This window comes from Ascaphus truei, chromosome 3, assembly GCF_040206685.1.
Source record: "Ascaphus truei isolate aAscTru1 chromosome 3, aAscTru1.hap1, whole genome shotgun sequence".
Classification (NCBI taxonomy): Eukaryota; Metazoa; Chordata; class Amphibia; order Anura; family Ascaphidae; genus Ascaphus; species Ascaphus truei.
In genome coordinates this window covers 202959711-202984915 of record NC_134485.1, presented here as the reverse complement: position 1 = coordinate 202984915, position 25205 = coordinate 202959711, and the positions used below count along the sequence as shown (strand labels likewise).

General features: G+C 42.0%; 1 protein-coding gene across 5 annotated transcripts in view; it reads left to right on the top strand.

Annotated features, from left to right (window-relative positions):
• AUTS2 (activator of transcription and developmental regulator AUTS2) overlaps window positions 1–25205 on the top strand; it is a 1404533-nt gene that overhangs the window by 961298 nt on the left and 418030 nt on the right. For all 5 annotated transcript variants that reach the window (XM_075589952.1, XM_075589953.1, XM_075589951.1 and 2 more), the window contains one exon: window positions 7954–7983. In XM_075589952.1, the coding sequence (XP_075446067.1) occupies window positions 7954–7983 (30 nt within the window). The remainder of the gene's footprint in view (window positions 1–7953; window positions 7984–25205) is intronic.

Sequence of the window (25205 nt, the reverse complement as noted above, 5' to 3'; positions counted from 1 at the left end):
CGCGTGTTACGCATGTGACGGAGCACCTTCGGGCGCTCTCCACCTCCAGCTGAGTGATCTGATGGACTTCAGATCACTCACGACTGGGGGATGTAGCGGGGGCGCGGCCATGACATCACACGTTTTGTTCACCATCATTGGCTGAACCGCCGCCTTGACGTAGCCATTGCTCAGCTGCTGCGCCAAAACACAAAATGTTTGTCTTTTGGAAAAGGCGTTCGCGCATTGCGCATTGTGCAGGCGCGTTCAGGCAGCTACTGGGGCTGGCCCCATAGAGGGCCTACCTTGTGTGCGCCGCACATGCCGTCACAGCCACTGGAGACAAAGTTTGTTTGGATTTCCGAGTGAAACTTTGAAACACATTTTTGAATTTGAGCTAAATATGAGCTAAAATCCAAGAAAAAACTCATTCTTTTTTTTTTTACAAACTGAAAATCTATCAAACTTTTTTTTATAAAATTTCAATTTTAAAATCGTTTGCCCAAATCAAATAAAAAATCGTGCTTCTTTTGTTTTTTTTTCTATGTTTTTGTTTACAATTATTACACCATTTGAGTTCCGGCAAAACCAACACAAACCGTTTTAGAACCGAAACGCCAGTGAAAGGGCCCACATTTATCTTTGTTATATTGACATATTTAATTAAAAACATTGTTTAAGTGTCAACCGTCTTTTTATTTTGTTACCAATGGAGAACATCAGGTATAATGTTTTATTTAAAAATATCTTCATTATATGTTTTTATTTATCGATTTTGTCTAAGGCATTTGAAAGATTTGACATTTGTTTAATTCTGACAAACAAGTTAAAGTGAAAGAATTAGGAGAGTGTTGGTATATATTTAATTTTAGAAGCCAACAAACATTAAAACTCGTTGTTCAAATACAATACTAATCTTCATTAAAGATGTGCAAAATGTTCCAAAATGTATTTTTTGCATTTTCTATACCAAAATCTATTCCAAGCGAACCAGTCTGCAGAACTTTTAAGGTCTAAAAGTTTCTCAGAAATCACACATTTCACCATCAATGTACTGTCTTTTCAATGAATGTACTTTGCTTATCCAAATGATCACCGTAGGTATCTATTCATGTGTTTTGTATAAAGGAGTTTTTGTGGAGGTTTTTTAAGTCAATGGGTCTTAAAATGAACTAGGTCCGCTCTCTTTTGTTTACTTTGCAATCCTTATAACAGCCTAATTTATTCTAATTTATGTGGCCTAATAACTTTGTGACATACTAATCAATGGTTTGTAAAGTAGCAGCAAATAAAAATACCGCTTGTGAGCGCATGCACATGTCTCAGACAGGTCCGCACCCCTGTCTTTACCCATTATCTCTTAGCATACAATGCGTCCACTGCAGCCAGGGATTCTGGGAAATGACAGGCAAATGAGCACACAGTGTCACCATTTTAACGTGAACCCCTGTAAGCTTATGCCTGCCGCATTAGTTAAATGAAACAAGAATGATTTTTTATATTTAGTAATAAGGATACGTGTTGTACTATATGCACACAGACACAGATATTGTTGAAAGTACTGTGCAGTAATGAATCCACTAGTCTCTCCCTCACCGCCAGTAAATAGGCTGTTTGTACGTGAACTAACTGTCCCATATGCACTTCTCTCGCCTTTTTATAAATTGTGCTAGAAGCCTAAGCTCAGAAAACTGTGAGCTGCTTGTTGAGTGCATTTATTTCCTCTGCATAATTTATGAGCCGGAGGGGCTTACCATCATTCATCTCTGCCAGAGGCTGGCACTGGGGGATCCCTTGGATGGAGCTGTAAATTAGATGCCTTGCTCCTGCTGAGCCCGTGGTATAGTCCTCGGGTCAGTAAGAGAATTTAATACCAGAGATGGAAGTGTTTCCTCACTGCGCCATGTGAGCCCCAGCACAGAAGAAGCGGTTGGCAGACACAGTGACTGGCCAAATCGTGGAGCTGTCAATCACTCTGAGTGTTGGGAAAGGAGCCTGTGCATTTTTAATTGCCTTGGCAGCCGTGCTGCTTACATAATGGACACCAGTAGGTCTCAGTCCTTCGCCATATGCTTAACTCTGGAGACAGGGGGCTTCTGGGTATAGTTGTAATTATTTGATGTAGAATTAAGTGGACCTTGAAATTAGAACTGGACTGTCGGAAGGCAGGAAGCTTAACTCTTTGATGGAAGTCTCTGTTCTCCCAGACATGCCATTTCGCAGGGTTTGCTAAATAAAAAGCCCAGAAAGCTACAGGAGAGAGAAATATTTTTTCCCATGCTCATGATCTAAACTGATTATGCTTCTTTCAATTGTGGTTGTTCAATTAAATTGCTAATTACAGCATGTTGTCTTAGTATGCCACGTTCCCGCTAGCCTTAGGCCTCGGACACGCTTACCGCTGGCGTGCTGAGGCGCGCTGAGGCTCAGGGAAAGCGGGTGCTTACCCTGGCCTTGCGGTTGCTTACCGCAAGCGCTCTCAGCAGGCCGTCAGGGGGCGGTCTGGGGGCGGTCCGTGGGCGGACGCGTCACTGGCCGGTGGCGGGCCAGTGACGTCACGGAGCTGGTTCGCCCTCATTGGGTGAACCGCTCACGTGACCGGCCTGTCTCGCCAGCAAGCGGGGGAATTTTAAATTCCCCTAAGACCTGCGCTTCCGCAAGTGCGCGGAAGCGCAGGTGAGCCCCTACTAAAGCCGCTCTAATTGCGGCTGTAGGGGCTCAGTGCTGAGTGGGAGCGCGCGTCAGCACGCTTCCGCCAGCAAGCACCAAACATGGCCAAGGCCTTAGATTGTAAGCTCTTTGGGGCAGGGACTCCTTTTCCTAATGTTACTTTTATGTCTGAAGCGCTTATTCCCTTTATGTGTTGTATTATTGCTTTAAAGTGCTATGTACATGGATGGCGCCATATAAATAAAGCTATACATACATATATTCCTATTGTTAATTGCGAAATATTTTTCTGTGTCTTACTTTTTGCAGAATGACATGTCATACAGTCATAAGAAAAAAAGGCTGTCATATTGGTCTTCAAAATGTAGATTAGATGTATTACTGACAGCTGTACTGTGTAGTTAGATGCTTAAAATGAGTGAGCAAGGAAAGAGAATCATTATGGCCTGCATGATAAGACATGTTGCGAGTGAGGCATATGCAATATTTACATCTATCATCATCAACAGTTGATAGCAGTAGTTTCTTCGTTTTAGCATCAGTTCTACAATATGGAGATTGGTGGTTTCATGAGTCCGTAATTCACAAGGCAATACCTAAACAGGTAAAGTCTGACATTGTAGACCACTGCTAATGTAATACACTGTCAACATTACCAAAAAGAATGGAAACAAATATATCTGTTTTAATACCACAGTGTTAAGTTGTTTCTACAACACCAGGGGTTAGAAAAGGTGCATGTTTTGGAGCCAAGCTTTAAAGGAGCTACAACCCTGCAGCGGCCTTTAAATGTAGTTCCCTTTTCTTTTTATATTGATTGGTTTTCTATGGGTTATAGGTTAGAGAACGGGGCGCAAAGGAGACCAGGGAACAAGATTACAGGGAAACTGGCATACAAAGACTGGAGCAGTGTGTTCAAGAGAAACTATTGGACACATTACAGATAGACTGGGAAAGGCAGGGAAAAATAGACCATGAAAAAAGAATAAGATTTACGGTAGGCAGGCAGCTGAGAGACGTCCGTAACCCTTTCAGTTCAGGATGGTCTAGCACTGAAGGGATTTAAAGTATACATACACTTAGCAAGTAAGGTTATTTTGTGCCCTCTTGCTAAATTAAACTAGGAGGGGCTTCATCATTTTTGCAGGTAAACAAATAAGTTATGGCAAGTTAAAAAAGTGTTAAAAATCATCCATCATACAGCAATGACAAAGAACATGTATGAGCACAATTAAGTCACAGACAGGTCCACAAACCTGGTTTACCCCATAATCACACAGCATATAAGTGTTTCCTCACCCTGATAAGATCCAAAAGGTCGAATCAGCTGTCTGTGAGTAGGTTTCCTAGACATACATTTCTTTAACCCAGGCTATGCGCTAAAGCCTGTGTAAAACAGCAGGCATAGGCTTAAAGGGGTCCCCGTGAAAGTGGATTAAAAGCAAAATGTGAAACATTGATGCCCAGATCCACAATACTCCATGAGTCACTTAATGTGATGTTAACCTAACTGAACGTCAGCTAAAGCCTAACCTCTTATCTTCATATGCCTATAACGTAACGTTAAGTCGTGTTTTTACCTGATAAGAGTATTGTGTTAACTATTACGGCCGTTAGCCACAATGACTTGAAACTGATATGCAAATGGCGTGTTAAAAAAACAGTATGCAGGGACTTAACATGACGTCATACCTTAACTTGGCGTTACTCCCATTCAGTCCCTGGAATGTGGCTTTTACGTTGTCTGGGTGGGTGTAACACGACAGTTAGGCTTGAGTTAACGCACAGCATTTTTTCCAATGTTATTTCCCTCTCATTTTTAAACTTAAGTTAAACAACGCTATGCTACAATAATGTGACATTATGCCTACGCTAATGAGATATGCAACAGCTGTTGTTTTTTCATATAATTAGCTTTGAGGATACGTGTTAACCTCAGGGAAAATAACGTCCATTCCTGCTTTGGATAACATGACGTTATGAGTCCTAACTGTGGATGGCATTTGCATGTCTTTGCCCAGAATTCTTGGCCGATTATGCGGGTGGAGAAGGTTTGAGGACCTGGCTGAGACATGTGAATGTGCTCATACGTTTTCTTTATAATGATTTTTATTTAAAAACAATTAGTTGTATGGGATAGATTCTCTGCCCAATATTAGCAAAAGTTTCATATGTCCATCAGAGTGCCACGGTTGGATACCCAGCAAGGCCAATAACGGTGCAATGTGCAAGGTATATCACAGGTCCTGTTTACTCTGCTGCGTTGTATCAGAAAAGGGGAAGGGTTATTATTGTTCTGATTTACTTGATGACAGTAAATTTTGCTGGGCATTCAAATGGGAGTGATTGAGAAATAAAGAACAACTGTCAAAGTCAAACACAATTATTGCATAATAATAGAGATGAATGGAAGGAGATGTCTTTTTAATGATACATTACATTTAATGGAGTTTATTAGGTGCCTCTCTTTAAGCCTGTATTTAATATAGTGTCAATTTATTAAAGAAGCAATCCCCCCTCCCATCTACTCAGATTTGCTAACATTTTTTTACAGCATTAGAACTCGAAAAGGGACAGTTACTGTAGCTGCAGCCGTCCACTGAGGGACAGTTACTGTAGCTGCAGCCGTCCACTGAGGGACAGTTACTGTAGCTGCAGCCGTCCACTGAGGGACAGTTATAGTTTACGATTTTTAGGGTTAGGATTAGGAGTTAGGGTTTTACTGTTTGAAGTCAAGGTTAGGGTTTTTTTTAAGTAAGGGATTAAGGTTAGAGTTTTTAGGGTAAAGGGTTAGATGTAAGGTTTTTAAAATAAAAGGTTAGATCAGGGGTGCACAAACTTCCTGAGCTGCCCCCCCTGCCAGGCAGCCGCAGCATTTGCGCCCTCCCTCTCCAAGGGCCCGGTGTCAAATGATGCTGCGGGTCATGTGACTTCACGTCACATGACCCCGCAGCGTCATTTGATGCTGCGTTTCCATGGCGACGTGTTGCGGAAGTGCCGGCAGATAGCAGGTAAGGGAATTACAGAGGCCTCACGCCTCCCCAGCAATTAATTTAAATGCCTTGGGGAAGGGCGCAGAGCCTCTGTAACTGCCGCACCTCCCCTAGATATTATTGTGCTCCCCCTGGGTGGCGTGTCCCCCAGTTTGCGTACTCATGGGTTAGATACCTGTGGCAGCAAACTGTCCTAGCTGCAAAACGGCCCTGGTTAATTGCCTTAGATGCTTACAACTAGGGGGGCCTCCAGAGCTGAGACTCACTGGTATAACTCTGGGGACCCACTGGTTTCTGAGATCTTTACCTTTATGGAAACCAAAATAGCCACTATTCAAACCCCACTCCAATGGGCCAATAGGAAGACCCAAAATCATTGAAGCAGGACATTACAGGCTTCTTAGTTGAGGACCATGTTACCTACACATGAAAAGGTACATATATCCATCATGGTTGGGTCCCTGCAGCTAAGAATAGAGCATCGGAATTTCCCACAGTTATCATTCTGCAATGAGGAGCCAGAAGACCCAACAGTTATAATTATGTAAACAAATGATCGCTCAGAGTGATCACATGATGGCTACATCACTGACGATGTGAACGGAAGAGGAGGAGTCTCCCCTAGACAGTGATCTAAAAGTCCATGACGTAGCTACTATGTGCCATTATGTGGGGCACTTAACGTGTTAACATATAATTTCCAATATATTACTGCCTTGAACAGATGATAACAAACATTAATAATGAATTAATAACTGTGCCATTTTGAACAAGAGAATGGGAGGGATACGTTATAAACATCCTAACTTCCCAAACTTGAGAGGTCCCACCCACCTGATCCTGGATCTCAGTTTTCTTATGCTTATCCTCAATTACCATGAACTTAATCAAATGAGCGCACTCACCTGTTGGTATCTAAGACCACAGGTATATTTTAATTCTCAGGTAGAAAAAAAAAGAAAAAAGTAGAGCACAGCCAAACAGGAGCAAGGAGAGGATCCAATAATGCAAAACATTATTTAATGGAATAAGCAAACTCTATTAAATAATTTTTTGCATTATTGGATCCTCTCCTTGCTTGTGTTTGGCTGTGCTCTACTTTTTTCTTCTACCTAGATCATTCAATAGCAGCAGCACGTCTAACCAGACTAAGGAGTTGACTGTGATTACTATATTTCCATGCTAAGCGGACATCCCAATGAAACTGGTCGTTATTCCACTTTCCCCCGGTTTTCAGGGATTATTTGTCATGTGAATTGCCTTATGGATTTACTCATTCTTCATGCTGAATATTGATTCACCTGTGCCTATGGTTCTGGATTTAATTCATTATTACCAGACTTGTACTTGAGCACTCTTACCACGCTTCTTACCTATTTTTTAATTCTCTGTTTGAAAAAAAAATCTAAGTATGTGTATACATATGTAAATAGAATTGCTATATGTGCTTTAAACGACTGGTAAATCTTAATGCCCCCTATGGGAACTTCCTTCCAAAAATCCAAAATATATTAACAAAAGGAGATATGGGGAAAGTACTCAATCTTGGTAATATAAAGATAGGAAGGACACCAGTCTTTGACAAATATCTATTGTATTAAAGTGTACATATAAAGTGACATAGAAATAATATTATTTGTATTTGTCACTTGTTATGTTTATGTACATTTTAATACAAAACATATTTGTCAAAGACTGGTGTCCCTATCTATATATTACCAAGATTGAGTACCTTTCCCCATATTTTCATTTTTTTATGTATTTTTTCATATCCTCAATTACCTACAGGTAAATTAGATGACCTCCTCACAAATAACAAAAGCTGCAGCATTATTCTCTGACCAAGCCATGGGTTGGCAAATCTTGTTGGTAGGAGATGGGAGACAGACCCAAATATCTAGGTGTCTTCCGTCTAAGTCAATGAAATTAGCATGTGCAGAGGCAGATAACCAATCTTGTTCATTGGAAGGTGTTGTGTGATTCTAACGTTCTAAGAGGTGCCAATGTATTGAAGAAATATCATCCATGCCCTTTTTATTATGGTACCTTTAAAGCCCATTTGAACAGTGACCAATGCTCTTTGTCTCGTAATAATGTATACTGTATTTGTCAAGGAGTATTGTTACCCTACAACTCATCATATTTTGTTAAGGATTACTTGTATTCCTTTTAACATAGAGGACGGGGGGGGGGGCAAGTTTCAAAGCCACGTTCATTTGTCACTTCTCATTTCAAGTTGATATTTTCACTCCTTTTTATCTTCCTGCAAAGAAAAGGTGTTGATTTTGTCTGTTTTTTCTTTTTTTTTCAGTGTGACAGTGACAGTGATCAGGAAGAAAAGGTAAGATCTGAAGTGTAAATTGTTAATCAGTGATGCTGGAGCTGTGATCTTTGTGAAAAGGTAGTTTTACTTATACAACATTGATTCATATTTTTTTGGTGCACCAGTGACCTGCACTCCAGGCACGTTCAGCACTGAAAGGCCTTAAAAAAAAAATCGATCAATTAGTCCATATGTTAATACAATATTAATACAGTACTTCAATGGAAGTAAAATACATTGTGCCTTCCTATTGATTGCTAGCACTCATCATTATAAAATAAATGAAACCTTTTTTTAGATAAGGCTCTTTAGGTCTGACGTAACCCTAACTTGCCTTAGAAAATGTGGCCAAATGTTTCTTTGATGTTAAATGATGACATACTTATTCACTCACACTATTTGGTATGAGTAGTCAACAGTACTGCCAACCTTTATCCGTGCAATCACAAGAGTGCAATCCAGTCCTGTTTTCTTCAAGTCAACTTTCAAAGCCATTGTTGGAGGTACACTGTAGTTAAAGCGGCAATCCAATCTGCCAATGTTTATTTGCAATTTTATTTAACATAAGATTGAGGCAAGGGGTCTCCGGAGCTAAACCCCATTTAGCTCTGGGGACCCCCTTTTCTGGAGATACTTACCTCCATAGGGGGTGCTGGTAGCACTTGGCTTGGCTAGCAAGGTTCACGTAATGGCGGAGTTTCAAAGCTTCTGCGTCCTACAGGCCAATAGGAAGCCATGACGTAACAAGGTTCAGGTTCCTATCAGCCCGTGTGACATGGGAGAGTTAAAGATTGCTTTAAACTTTGCAGAGATACTGGCACCCCCTTTGGAGGTATCTCAGAAAGTAGTGGGTCCCCTGAGCTGAAAATAATTAATGGGGTTCAGCTCCAGATACCTCCTGCTTTAAACCTATGTTAAAAAACAGTAAAAAAAATGGTTTGTTCTTCTAAGTGTCATGAAGTCACGATGATAATGCTTACGCTTTTGAGTCCCAGAGAGGCCAGCAACGCTCTCAAAATATAGCATTAATGAATCATGGTGTGAATGGTTTCCTGCTATTATCGTTTAAAGCTGCAGTCTCACCTACTGTAGCATCATTGAAGCACTGTCTTCCATTCTCTACCATTTTTGAGATACTTCTCTGAACAGCCAAATAAATACCTATTAAATTCATAATAAACACAGTTTTTCTAGGAGTAGAGGTATCAGGGGAAGCAGGGGGTCCCGAGAACTGAAATGAGCGGGGTTCCGATCCAGAGACCCCCTTCTTGAAACCTGTGTAAAAAATATACCAAAAAAAAACTCAGTGCTGGTTTTGCCTCTTTAAGTAAACAATATTTCAAGCAATATTTTTTTTAAAAAAGACTTCAAAAACTTATTGTCACAAATGAATGTGTAGTTGTGCTTTCATTGAATCTAATGCAATGAAGCTGCCAGCGAAACAAAGCATAGGAAAGTGATGCATGCTCCCGAGGCAGTGAATTGGTTAAACTGCACAAAAATCTGAAAGAAATGCCTTTCATGAGTAGCTAGTGCAAAACCAAGTTATTATTCAAGTAAAAACACATACCAGCCTATGTGATTAATGACTGCAACATCAACTAAATGATATATTCCATTCACAGTCTGTACTCTGTCACAGTTTGCCAACAGGAACATGTGGTGAGCAGTTTTAATGTGGGATTGAAGAATGTATTTATTGTATTATTCATGTAGATGACAACACATGTGTAATTAGTTTATACTTCCCCTTTGAACTTTAATGTTTTAATATTTAGGCACAGATCCACAGAGCTCCATAAAATAAGGGCTTATAACGTGACGTGACCTAAAACAGAAATGGACGTTATGTTCCCTGAGGTTAACAAGTATGCGCAAAGCTAATATACAACACAACGGCCATTCTGTGTCTCAGTGACCCTCCATTCCAGGCCCTGAAATAGGACCTTCACTCAAGCTGAGAAAGAGGAGCGGGAAATGACGCAGGGAAATAATGCTATATTAGTTAAATGACATCTAATGGTGGCGTTACACCCACCCCGACACTACATAATCCCTATTTCCGTGTCTGAGTGTAACTGCAAGTTTAGGTATGCCCTAACTGACATGACGTTAAGTACCTGCATTAACCTTAACCAAACCAGGGCTTTTGTGAATATGCAATGATATGATAATGTCTCCTGTGCATATGATTTGCAGCTCATTATCACTAATGGCCGTTATAGTTAATGCAATGAGCTTTACTGTAGAAAACATGCTACCTCTCAACATTTTGTTTAATTAGTTGCAATTTTGAACAGACCACATTTCCCCTCACAAGTAGTATTTTGCATATGAAATGGTAAAGTGCCAGAGTAACATTTTAAGATGCACATGCATTTGCTAGCAATGACACCTTCTCTCCAAGATGAAAAGATTAAGGGGCATATTCTAGTAGAGAGAGAGAAGACCAAATTTACTAGTCTAAATCTCTATATCTATCCTCTCAAACCTCTCTCCAAATAACATACGAAGATATGGCTGTGCTCAAAAAGCTAATAGAATTCCAGTGAGTTTGCGCCTTTTTGGTCATTGTGGTCGGATTTGCAGGGCGGGAATAAAAACGCTTCTAAAAAAAGTATTTTCCGTCCGGTTGGGACATGCGAGAAGGGCTTGCAGAATACCAAAACCTGCAAACCCGAGTGGAAAATACTCTCTCGCATGGATATGCACATTTCGCAGCTTCTAGAATATCCCCCTAAATATTGTTTGCCTTATTCAGAAAATACCAGTTATAGCTTTCTCTTCATTTCTAAATATTCTATGCTTATGCAATGTACTTCCTGAAGTTTCTGCTAATCGCAGCAGAGCAGTCAAGGAACTATAAAGTGGTTCATTTGTCAAATGAAGGTAGGGGCAATCTAACCTGCCATTTCTGGAAGAGAACAGTATTTGAGTGTTTTACAGTATTTCTGCCTCTACGTTGGAAAAAGTCCCCACTGTTTCATTATGCTTGTTTAATTTACAAATTCTTCAAATGTCAATTTGTATACATGATGTGTTTGGTTTAAAAATATTTTTTATGTGCTGCTTGTATCTACTCAATTTTGTCCGTTGACAGATGCAAAACAAAACTCTCTCTCTCTCTCTCTGACTCCCAAGGATAATGCTACGACTGTTTTTATTTCTTAAAGCCAGGGATCTCTCACCCCCTCGCCCTGCTTTGTCAAAAAAAACAAGAGATTGAAGGTGTTTGATGCGCTTAATTTGTATTCAGCATATGTAGCCTATAATAAAATGTGAGACATCATCATTTGAGCAGGTCAAGCATATTCAGATGAAGACAAATGGTGCTTATTTGATTTCCTTAAAATCAGGAAATGAAAAAAAAGAAAGAAGTGCTCTCTAGAGAAATCATGTTCTGCCTCACTTAGATGATAGAGCGAGGCATGTAGCAGAGATAAGAACAGGCGCTCGTCTCGCATTTTTATCTCTGAAGGACGGTCAGGACTGTCATCTCGCTGACATGTGCATTATCCGTGTCATTTTAAACAAAGTGACCTGTGGAAAAGTGCACTCTGCTGTGACATGATAATGGGATGTCGGATGACAGGTAAAGTATACACTTATAAAAGGAAGCTGTGTATTATTCCTTTGTTTAACTGACAACTAGGAGCTTCCTTCCTGCACATGAAGGGATTGTCAGATCCCTTTGACGAGACCCTGGCTGATTTATCAAACTAAATGAGTGTATTTGTGTGTGAATGTATTTGTGTGCAGATTTGTTCCAGCGCTACAGTGTAGTGAGGGTGGGAGGAAACACAGTTGGATTATTATATGGAAAGTGGTACAGTACATTGGATGATCAAGACAAACAGTAACTCTCTCAGTGAGCTACAGTAGGAAGCCATTGTACACAGGCCTCCATCTGGTTAAGGCTAACTAACTGAACACACCCTAGCCCAGGGTACAACCTGCAATCTCTCAAGGAAGAAGCGCCATTTTATAAAAAATGTCTTTGTCTAAATATTCAGAGAGCCGCAACACATGCATGAATATTACACCCACACAAACCCATACATATACTGTACACACAGTAATCGCTATATACACAATAAGTCCTTTTATTTATTTTATTTTTTTTCATTGTTTTTCTGTGCAAAACAGTTTGTCATTTACAAATACACAATACATACATACACTACCCCCCCAAATAAACACACACACACTACCCCCCCCAATACATCTCCCCACATAAATACACCCGGTGTGTAGGAGGCAGGCCAGCAGCTGGGGATATGCCCGGCAGCAGCAAGAGACATGACCAGCGTCGGCCGGGCCACCACGCATCCACCGCCAGGATAATGAGGGAGAGAGGCAGCAGCTGGGGAGCGTCAACCCAGGACACTGAGGAGAGCGGCATGTAGGTGCTGAAAGAGCCGCATGCGGCTCGGGTGCCGCAGGTTGCCTGCGCCTGGCCTATTCAAGAGTAGAAGCGATCTTATGATTAGGGTATGGAACAGTTAACAAAGAGGCCTTTGTTTCATTATGCATGTTTAAGTTCTTTCTACCTTAAATGTACTCATTTTTTTTATTTTATTTTCACTGAAATTTTGCATAAAAACACCACTTGTGGTGAATTTGCATGTCTCAGACAGGTCTGCACCCCTGCCTTTCCCCATTATCGCTTAGCATACAGTGCTCCCACTGCAGCCAGGGATTCTGGGTAATCTCATGCAAATGCACACAGTGTGTCTCTCTTTACTACTGATCCATTTTAACATGGAACGAAATACGCTTATGCCTGTTGTATTGCACAGCTTTTCAGCACAGCCTTGGTTAAAGAAGTGCATAGCCAGTAAAACTACTCATAGACAGTTGTTTAGGGCTCCATGTTAAAATGGATAAGAAGTAAAGCGTGACACACTGTGCTCATTTGCAAGTGATTATGGGGAAAGACAGGGTCTCAGAGCTGTACAGGCAAATGTACCCACAAGTGGTATTTTAATTTACTGAATACTTTAGGCTGGAGGGTTTTTGTCACTTTCTTTTACACTTTCTTTGTCTCCTTATGTGTTTATGTATGTCAGCATTATCCTCTTTGCACCAGCAGGAATTAAAATATGCTCTATAATTATATCTATATAACTTTTTCAATGTCTGGTTATATCCGCTTAAATATCCAACTTTGCAATGTACAGTGTTTTACAAAAGGTGTGTGATTTGTTTTTAAAAAGTTGTAATTAGAGCATTCCCCCAACTGCAATTGTGGCTGTCAATACACTAGACCAGGGGTGCGCAAACTTCTTGAGCTGCGGCCCCATTGCCAGGAGCCGCAGCGTTCGTGCCCCCCCTCTCTCAGTGGCTCGGCGTCAAATGACATTGCGTGTCATGTCACATCACGTGACCCCACCGCATCATTTGTCGTGCATTGCCATGGCGTCACCGAAGACCCGGCTGGCAGCAGGTGAGTTACAGAGGCCTCACGCCATTTAAATTAAATGGCGCGGGGAAGAGCCTCTGTAACCCCCTAGAAATTCTCGCGCCCCCCAGTTTGCGCACCGCTGTTCTAGAGTAATTAAGTAACAAGGAAAGTAGGGACATTCGCTATTACTTTGAGTGGGTTGACTCAGCAGTGGCTGCTGGCTGGTGGCTGCAGAACATTTTTCCTGCGCTCAGAATTCTGCAGTCTCCTATTCAATATGTTCTGAAGCTGTGTTAGGCGCGCGACGGAGCGCCTCCGGGTGCTCTCCCTTTCCAGCTGAGCAATCTGATAGACTTCAGATCACTCGCGTGGCAGGGGCTCAGTCATGACGTCATGCGGCAGGTTTGCCCTCATTGGCTGAACCGCCGCCGTGATGTGGCCATTGCTCAGCCGCTGCGCCAAAACACAAAATATTGGCAAAGGCGGCCGTGCAACGCGCATTGTGCAGGCGCTCACAGGCAGCTGCTGGGGCCGGCCCCATAGAGGATTGTACTCTGTGTGCGCTGCACACACCGTCATGTACCACCGCAGTCACCGGGGACAAAGCCGTAGAGAACATATTAGACTTATTCATTTGAATGAAGATAAACTCTTCTCTACCAATGGGAAACAGTATATTAGATAAGGGCCAGAGATAACCTGTATTCTCTTTTCTGTCTCTTTCTTTTCACTCTTTTATCTCTACAGCCTGCAAAGTCAAGTGAAAAACAAAGATGGCCGGCTGTCGCCAAATTGAAGACATATTACTGTCTCTCACTCAGACATAGCCCCTTAACCATGACCCCGTCATTAGCACATTTTGGACCTAGGAGGGGTTGTCCTCTAGAAAGTATTTATTTATACAATTATATTACCATGCATCTTATTTTCTGTTCACGATGAGCAGAAAGAAGATGCGTGTGACCAGCCATCTTTATTGATACCCACTGGAAATATATGTTGTGTTATCTTTGTATGATGGCATTCAACATTACTAATGAAACATTGAAAGATTTACCTATTAAAATGCTTGCTTCAGTCTTCATATAATTACAGTATCTGTGTATATTTTCTACTACAATTGAAAGTGAATGAATTCCAGAACGACCTTGGCAGTTCACGTTATCTCCTAGACGTCAAGCGAGAAATCCAACTATATTCTCTGCATTGTTCTTCCCACCTTGTACTGGGAATAATAATTGATGCAGATGGGAACTTTTTTGTTTTCAATCGCCCTTATGGTCCCCCCCATTATCCAGCATTACTGCTTTGAAGGCTCCATCTTTTAGTTGTGGTTTAATGATAGCTCTCTCTCTTTTGAGAGCACCCACGGAGCTGGCATGTTGTTGTTAAACATAGGCGATTATTAGTATCATTTATTGATAACGCTCCAGCATGTTCCGCAGAATATACTCTATTTGACGCAACATCAACTCATACAGGTAATTTGTCTCATGGTTGCCAGTCTTTGTGTCATTTATGTTAGCAAACGATATGGATAGCAGACACAGAGTAAAGGTGTTGGTATGGGAAACGTTACTTAATACAAATTACAATGATATCAGTATTATTGCTCGACCTGAGGAAGAGAGGAGAACTCTCCAAAGCTTGTCTCATGATATCTATTGTTAGTCCAAATAAAAAAGGTATGACCTAACACTGGAGTACTTATATACTATGCACTTTAGCAACTGGACTAACACTGTTTCTACTTAATCAATAATATTTGTCAATTTGGACCATTCTATTAAAACAGGGGGTGGGGCCGGGGGTCCCCCATATCCCAGGAAATGTGCCTGTTCCTGGAAAAGGGCCACACTGCTGTACATTACTTTTTTCTCTCTCACTCTCTGCTCCTATTTGCTATAACTGAGACCTGGCTCACTCATTTGACTCTGCTCTGGAAGCTGCCCTCTCCTATGGTGGCCTTTCCTGCTCCCACACTCCGCGCACTGATGGCAGGGCTAGAGGCGTGGGGCTCCTGCTCTCCTCTCTCTGCCATTACCGAACCCTTCCTATTCCTCCATCTCTTGCTTTTCCCTCCTTTGAGGCTCACACTGTCCAGATCTTCTCTCCTCTCCCTGTTCATGTCAGGCTCTCTTTATTTCTCTCCTCAGACTCCCCTGTTCTTCTCCTTGGGGACTTCAATTGCCACATTGATGACCCCTCTCTCCCTTGAGCTTCCCGCTTTCTTTCTCTAACCTCTTCTTTTGGCCTTCAACAGTGGACTGCAGCTAGCACCCACAAGGATTGCCACTACTTAGACCTGGTTTTCACTAAAAACTTCTCTCTCTCCGATTTCTCCATTCCACCTTTTCCTCTCTCTGACCATCACCTCATCTCATTCTCTCTATCTCGCTTCTCCCCTTCTCCACCTCAATCTACCCCCCCGGTTCTGCAGAAACCTGCGCTCTGTTCACTTACCTGACTTTGAGTCCACTTTACGCTCCTCCATCTCCTCTCTCAGCTCTGCTACAGTCCCTGACAACCTGGTCAGGAACTACAACTCTGCCTTGTCCTCCTCTCTTGATCTACATGCCCCGCTATCTCTCTGCCACCCTTGCCCTTCTAACCCTAGACCCTGGCTAAATTCCCACTCGCGCATGCTGCATTCCTCCACTCGTTCCTCTGAACTCCTCTGGAGGAAATCTCATACTCTCGCAGACTTCCTTCACTACAAATTTATGCTATCCTGTTTCAACTCTGCCCTCTCGCAAGCTAAACAAGCCTACTTTTCTTCACTAATCAACATGCACAAGTCTAACCCACGTCGACTGTTCTCTGTCTTTATACTCTACTCAAACCACCCTCAGCTGCCTCTCCTTCCTCCATCTCCGCTCAGGACTTTGCTGACTATTTTAAGGAAAAGGCGGAATCCATACGTCAGAACATCCCCTCTGTTTCTTCCTCCCATCCTACACCTCTTCCTAACTCTCCTCCTGCCTTCCTTGACTCTTTTTCCACTGTCTCAGAGGAGGATGTGTCGCTGTTGATCGCCTCTTCTCCCTCTACCACTTGCCCTCTTGACCCCATTCCCTCCCATCTCATAAAACCTCTTGCTCCTACTATAATCCCTAAGCTCACACACATTTTTAACTCCTCCCTCTGCTCTGGAACCTTTCCATTCTCCTTCAAACATGCTACAGTCATACCATTACTCAAAAACAGCAAGCTTGACCCTACCTGTCTTTCTAACTATCGACCTGTCTCCCTCCTGCCTTTTGCCTCTAAACTCCTTGAACGTCTTGTATTCTCTCGCTTGCCCCATTTTCTCAACACCTATTCTCTCCTAGACCTTCTACGATCTGGCTTCCGCACTGCTCACTCCACGGAAACAGCCCTCACTAAAATAACTGAAGACCTCCATGCTGCCAAAGACAGAGGTCATTACACTCTGCTCATATTACTCGACCTCTCTGCAGCATTTGACACCGTGGACCACCCTCTTCTCCTTCACATTCTCCATACTCTTAGTATTCGGAACAAAGCGCTATCCTGGATCTCATCCTACCTCTCCCATCGTACTTTCAGTGTCTCTTCTGCTAACACCTCCTCCTTCTCTATTGATCTCTCTGTGGGGGTACCCCAGGGCTCTGTCCTGGGACCTCTTCTCTTTTCTCTGTACACACTCTCTCCAGGTGACCTAATAACATCTTTTGGGTTTAATTATCACCTCTATGCTGACGACACACAAATATTATTTTCAACACCCCACCTTACACCGGCTGTACAAATCAAAGTTTCTGAATGTCTCTCTGCTATATCATCCTGGATGGCCCCCCGCCGCCTTAAACTCAACATGGCTAAAACAGAGCTCCTCATACTTCCTCCCAAACCTGGCCCTACTACCTCCTTCCACATTACTGTTGGAACTACGATCATTTACCCAGTAGCCCAAGCACGATGCCTAGGGGTCACACTCGACTCCTCTCTCACATTCGCCCCTCACATTCAAAACATTTCTAAAACTTGTTGCTTTTTCCTCCAAAATATAACAAAGATACATCCTTTCCTCTGTTGCTCGACTGCTAAAACTCTGACTCAGGCCCTCATTCTCTCCCGTCTTGATTACTGTAACCTCCTGCTGTCCGGCCTTCCTGCCTCTCACTGTCTCCCCTACAATCTATCCTAAACGCTGCTGCTAGAATCACTCTACTCTTTCCTAGATCTGTCTCAGCATCTCCCCTCATGAAATCCCTCTCCTGGCTTCTGATCAAATCCCGCATCTCACACTCCATTCTTCTCCTCACTTTTAAAGCTTTACACTCTTCTGCCCCTCCTTACATCTCAGCCCTAATTTCTCGTTATGCACCATCCAGACTCTTGCGTTCTTCTCAAGGATGTTTTCTTTCTACCCCCTTTGTATCTAAAGCCCTCTCCCGCCTTAAAACTTTTTCACTGACTGCACCACACCTCTGGAATGCCCTTCCCCTCAGTACCCGACTAGCACCCTCTCTATCCACCTTTAAGACCCACCTTAAGACACACTTGCTTAAAGAAGCATATGAATAGCACTGTGGATATTCTGAACACATGATACATAAAGCTTGGCCCCCTGCAGACGCACTTACCAGAACTCCCTCCTACTGTCTCTGTACGTTCTCCCTACCTACCAATTAGACTGTAAGCTCCTCGGGGCAGGGACTCCTCTTCCTTAATGTTACTTTTATGTCTAAAGCACTTATTCCCATGATCTGTTATTTATATTATCTGTTATTTATTTGAATACCACATGTATTACTACTGTGAAGCGCAATGTACATTAATGGCGCTATATAAATAAAGACATACAATACAATACAATACTGCTGACAGTAGGTCCGCTGCCTGCATTCTGGTTCTGCCTGCAGCACATGTAATAAAAGCTTTCAGTGATCAGACTTTCCTCACATTCCATCTTTCCTTCTTCATCCTGCCAGGTGACTCATAGGAAGCAAAGAGAGGAAGGAGAAACTGAGTTGTTTACTGCTCACAGACACCTTCTAACCCCTTTTGTTATTTTCCTGCCAGCAACATTTAAATAAAGTGAATTAGGCAAATAAAAACAAACAAAAAAAACATAATTTGCTCCCTTTTCCTCCCAGAGCTGTTTGAGAGTGGAGGGGTTCAGAAGGAGTTGGGGCAGCAGACAGTGACTGCTCCTTCTCGTTTGAGAGCTTACATTTTATGACTCACATGAATACCGTCTGTACTTATTATCCTTCTTTGGGATGAGAAGATTTCTGGCGTCCACACTGTTATACGTTCCTCTTGTGGATTCGTCTGTGTAGTTTATCAACTGCAACAATAAATGCCATAAAAAAGACTGAAAAGTGTGTTATAACCCTATACCTGCTATGATGTCTTTTCTTATGGCATTTAGTGTCGCAGTTGATAAACTATACAGACAAATCCACAAGAGGATTGTATAATATTGTGGATGCCAGAAATCTTCTCATCCCATAATACAAGGAAAGCTGCATGTGAGTCACAACATTTTTTCATTACTTTTTGTATATATGCCAGATCCCTATCTATGATCATGCAAATCATGATCTTTTTTTTGTATGTATGTGTGTGTGTGTATGTAGCCAAGGTCCCTTGGACTACTGATTCTCTGGCCCCTCTAACACTGTAAGTCCCAGTAAAGAGTGGGCAGTGTTGAGAGTATTTCCTGCCAGGTCTGTTATCTTGTTCTGTGTGTATTATCAATAAAGTTCAGGAGTAGCCTGTTATTGTAAGGGGGTCTATGACTGTAGGTAGGCCTCTATAGGTTAGAGTAATGGTTTAATGGGGGGAGTTCTGGGCTGCCCTTCATGCTATGAGGATGCAGCAGAGAACCTCTCCCAAGGAGGAATAGGCTGAGGCCTTGCCCTGTTAGGGGGTTTGCTGAGGAGGGGTATTCAAGGCCTCAAGCCTGGGTACTGCCTTCAGGGACTGTATCCTGTGTTATCCTGCTGTGTACCAAATAAACCCCAGTTATACCAAGTCTGGTGTGATAATTGAAATATGACTATACAAAGAAGAAGTGCCCCTGAGGTCCATCATGGCCACACCAGGATCCTCTTGGGCTGGAGGCACTGCCACTGACGTTGAACCATCCATATAGCCTGATGCACTCCCTATACCATCGCAGGGATGGTATACATAAATATATGCATACATACACACACACACACACGCACACACACACACATATATGACTGTGTGTGTATATCAAAAACTCATTGGTTAAAAACTGGGACAAATACTGCACACAAAAAAACCTCATAACTTTTTGAGATTTGTCTCATAATTAATCTGATGTCACCCCCTCCCCCCATCCCTTACATAAGACAAAACTCATTGATATTGGATATTACAATCTATTAATATATCAGGCGGTACAAGTATGAAGTTAAATGAGAATATTGTATACCAAAAAGGAATGAGACTTGTGAATGATACAATACAAAAAGCGATGAAAGCATGGAGCAATATGTCACTGGAATACTTAAAATCAATCATTGTATTTATTTTTTAATTTATAAAATGTTTTACCAGGACATATTACATTGAGAGTTACCTCTCGTTTTCAAGTATGTCCTGGGCACAGAGTGATTGTGCCAATACATGGTTACATTAAATGATAAGATCTGTCCCTTTGGTGTCTTTGATCAACAACTGCATAATTCGTAGCATCAAGAAAAATGTGTTGAGCAACACCCCTCCATGAAGCAGATCTATTCTTAGATAAAACTCTCCAGATATGCAGAACAGCAGAAAATGTAAAAGCACAGGGGGATGAGCTTAATTCATCAGAATGTGTTATCCATACCCTATGTGAGAAATGCTAATAGAAGAAATCAGAATTACATACAGTATAGTATAAGAAAAAGCCACAGATACAGGAGATATCACCTATAGAAGGTTGTGTGGGAAGTGTGGGTTGCAGCATGGCCCCGCACAATGTGTAGCCTCTAGGAAGTCCAAGTGTATGAAGTTGAGCACACTGGAGCTCAGGTTAAAATTCCACCTAAGAGACTTAACACAAAGCCAAAACTGAGACCAACAAAAATAAAAGTCATTAATTAACAAGTTATTCCGGAACAGATGTACAAGGGAGGATGTATTGTGAGAATGAATCATAAAAAAAAACACATACACATTTCCATTAATTATGGTACACAATAAATCGGGGATGTCATGAGAGACCAGAACAATTACATCAGAGATCAATATTCTAAACAGAATTGCAGAGTTGAACAAAAGTAAATTTATTGGAAAAAAAGAGTCCGCAAACCTCCAGTACCTAAAACTCACCCAACTAGGGTAACTGGGTAATTACCTAGAGCCCTTTGGTGCGGGATCCTCCGTCTGGAAGCTTACTCCGATACGCGTTCCCAACTTGAGTCGCTGTCTTCGATAGTATGAGCAGCCCTGTCTTGCCCTCCGCTACCCAGCAGTTTTAAATTTCCAGCCTCCGATTCCCGCCAAACTCCTCTGTAAGTCTCCGGAACATCCTAAGGTGACTTCAGATATTTAAAGAGTTCACTTTGGCTCTCTGAGAATTTCGCATCAAGTCTCTGGAACCATAGCCGGGTTCCTACTGATATATCCCTCGGTCTCCATCCACCAAAATGGAGGACAGAGGCCCGAGCAATCACAGTGTGGATTGTCTTGGGAGTGCAATCAGCGAGCGAGGGCTCATCTGCGTTGGACCAATCCGAAGTGAGGGGAGGTTACCGGACGTCCAGGACAGCCCACAGGGGTGGGCTTAAGTCGAGCAGGTCCTTTGAATGGACCATTGGGGATCGTGCCTACAGGGCACAATCCCGGCAAAGGTTTCCCTGGTCCTTCCAATACTCTGAGTCTGGCCGAACAATTGTCCCCCCTACGGTGAGCCACTTTCCCCACACCTGAGTCCACAGCCCAGCCTCGCTCAACAATATCCCAAGCCACTCACCTTATCTTGCCCAGGATCTCCTTTGTGATGAGGCTGGATACTTGTATAGTTATAGTCCCCACAAAGGACGACACTTTTAAAACATTTAACATACAGTTAACCCCTGGTTCCTAAAGTGCTGGAGTCAGGCTACAGAATTTAATAGCCCAATGTAGGCACAGTACACAGATACAGGATGGTACAATAAACTGTACATACATATATAAATACATCATATGGAAGTGAAACTTTTTTGATGGCGCCTACAGAGTTCCTAATGTGCACGCGCTCGTCACAATCGCGCATGCACACAAAACCACCATTTCAGGCCACACGGAGGTTTAAAACACTGCCAGGTCTCGCCGCACATGCGCAGTGGCAGCCAGAGTCTGAAGTACATGCGCAATGGTTACCAGAATCTGGTGCACATGCGCAGTGGTGGCCAGAGTCTGGCGTACATGCGCAGTGGTGACCGGACTCAGCGCTTGGGATACAGGGGCAGCCAGAGGCACAAACACACAGGTACAGTAGACACACACACACAGAGGAAGGCACACGCACCGAGGAAGGCACACACACAGGCAAGCACACACACACATACACACACATGCACACACACACACACACACACACACAGAGAAGAAATTGCTGTCTTGCGCTCAAAGGCAGATGGAAGAAAGTGCTGTGCATAATCTTCAACAGGATCGGGAGGGAGACTATACAAGACACTTGATCGTGTCACATAGATGAAGCAATTCCCATGGGGAGGGGGTGGGTTAGGGAAAAGATAGGGCATGTAATGTCCTCTTACCCTAATAGATGTACCCTCTAGTATCCTCCTCCTCCGTTGGGATTCTATGCGACAATCTGATGGAACAGCTAATGTTGTCGGGCTGGAGAGTAGGGAAATCCCCTCTTGCCTCTCCACACACATCCCGAATCAAACTCCTGCTCCCGTCCTCCACGGTCAGGTTGCACTGCACGTCCGCAGTGGAGACTCCTCCTCCTCCTCCTCCTCCTCCTCTACGGGTGCCACCGAAGGTCAAATGTATACAATGGAGAAAGAATGGCTCAAGGGCACGCACAGGCGATCCTTGTATCCTCAAAGTTGACAGAAAAACTGGGGTCCCAGAGTAAAGTGATGATGAATCAAATTTATTTCAGCATACAAAAAAGGGTAAACAGATAAATCCTCCCACGCGTTTCAAGCAAACTATGCGCTTTCTCAACTTTTTTTTATTGACAGGTAGGGATAGTGGCGGGCTTAACCTTTATTTAGAGACTGCCAAATCTACCCCTACCTCAATGGGGTTACACAATTTTAGACCTGGCTGCCTATGAGAAACTCAATTTGGGAAGGCGGGTACTCTCAATATAAGATTGCACTGACCTAGTTATGAGACACATATTAGAAATTGTGGACTTGTTTCAAAGGCTTGGATACTTGCCAGGTAAGCATATGATTCAGATAAAAAGGCAAGTCTTGCCAGTCATACATCATGTCTAAAAGTACCCTTTGCTCTGTATGATAAACTTAAGGTAGAGTTAGTAAAGATGGAAGCAAGCGTGCAAGTGATACAAGAAACATTAGTAACAAACAGACACGGTGTGCTGTATACTGTAGTTAAGAGAAAAAAAGCAATGGTCAACTTGATCATCAAGATCTAAATAAAGCTGTAAAAAGAAAACACTTCAAATTGCCAACCAGAGAATAGACTATCGCTCTGGTTTCAAATGCACCGTGTTTCAGTCAATTTGATACTTCTTCTAGATTGTGGCAGCTGAAGCGAACTACCCTATTTGGAAGATACTGATTCTTACCCTTACCTTTTGGAATAGCCTCAGCACCAGAGGTACTGTATATCCCAAAACAATAAATATTTATGAAGTTTTCGGGTGTTCACACATCCATAGACAACATAGTTATTTGGGGTTCAACTAAAGAAGAGTATGAATGTAGGCTTTGAAAGGTCTTGTTTGAAACAAGAGCTGCAAACTTAAAATTATATAAGAATAAATTAATTTTGAGGGTTAATGAATTAATGTTTTTTTGATGATGATGTTTCCCATGTAGGTATAATACCTGACAAAAGAAAAGTATCACCACTAAGCCTCGTTCACCAAGCATGTTTAGTGGTTTCTGTGAATAATAAACTACGTTAGAAGGTTTACTCCAAATCTATCATAAAAGACATCACTACTGACTCGTGGACACTAAAAATGAATGGTTATGGGGTCCAGAGCAGGTGGAATCATGAAAATATTGTAACTAATTGGTGCAGGAACCAGTGTTAACTTTTTATGCACCAGAAAGGCCTATTAAAACGTAGCAGATGCATCACAATTGGGACTGGCTGCAGTAATCTTCTAGAAGCACAATGATTGTTGGCAACCCGTGCCTTATAACTCCAGATCATAAACTGATGTGGAAATCAGGTATATACAGATTGAGAAGTAGCTTTTACGATATTGCTTACTGTGAACGATTTAATCAACATATCCGTGGCCAGACAGTGTAAAAATAAACATCACAAGTTCTTTATAGCCTCCTTTGTCAAACCACTAAGGCCCAGGTCCACAAAGCTCTGTTATTGACTTAACGATTTGTTAACTTAAATTAACACCTCGTTTACTGCTGCCGGGTATCATCACAGCTCACTAATGCAGTGTTAAGTGCTGTTTTCTGCCCTAACTGGCCCTAGCGTTCGTATAACAAACATTAGTGCTGAAGATATTTTAGTTAACACTGGGATTTAACAACGTGTTAGTTTGGTCATAATTAAAGGTATTACTCCCATCCACAAACTGAAATATGGGGTCTGCTGGAGATGAGAGAGAACTATTTCACTAGAGTCCCTAGTGCTATATACTGTAGATCCCCTCAAACCAAACTTGAAACAGTGTCTGGATGGGAGTAATGCCAGGCGCCATGTGAGTCATGTTAAGGTAATGCAAATCAGTGCTAAATTAACATGGCGTTAAACTCTTTTCTAATGAGATAACTAACGGCTGTTACTGATTTTGATAACATGATGTTATGATCCCTAAGCTTTGTGAACCTAGGCCCAAATCATTGCGCTTTGAGAATTCAAAGAGTGATGATACAATAGCAGAACTATGATTTTAGTTGCAACTGATATGCCAGGAAAATTCATGTTTACAGCAGATACACTGTCCAGAGCAGTGGCTCCATCAATGCATGGAAAGAAGACCTGAGTTATAGAGACGCAAGCTTATGTTGATCTAATTTTAAAATCAAGCCTCATAGCTAACCACCAACTGCAAAGAATGAAACGAAAAACAGAGAAGGATGAATCACCAAGGATCTTTTGCAGATGTCATAATGAAAAGGTGGTGTGATGAAAAAAGGCATTTCTCTAAAAGTGTAAGAAACTACTGGAACTGCAAATAGGAACTTTCAGTAGTAGAAAAATCATTTTCAGGGGCGGTAATACTGATGAGCCATCAAAAACAAATGCTGCAAAAGGTTCATGAGGGGCATTAAGGAGTAGAGAAGTGCAACAAAAAATGAGCATGAAAAGTGATGTATTGGCCACAAATTAATGAAGGTATTAATAATATGGTAGAAAGATGTTTTCCATGCTTTAAATACAAACTGTGCTAACAAGTGGAACCACTGAAGCCTCACCCTGTTCCACATACAGTTGATTTGTTTACATTGAACGCAAAGGACTGATTAAAACTGACACATTATTATTCTTTGTATCCAGATGTTTCGCATATATTATATACAGTATATACAGTATATATATATATAATTTATAGTTTGTTCTTGTATAGCACTGCTAGTATTTCATAGCGCTTTACAGAGACATTTTGCAGGCACAGGTCCCTGCCCTGTAGAGCTTACAATCTATGTTTTTGGTGCTTGAG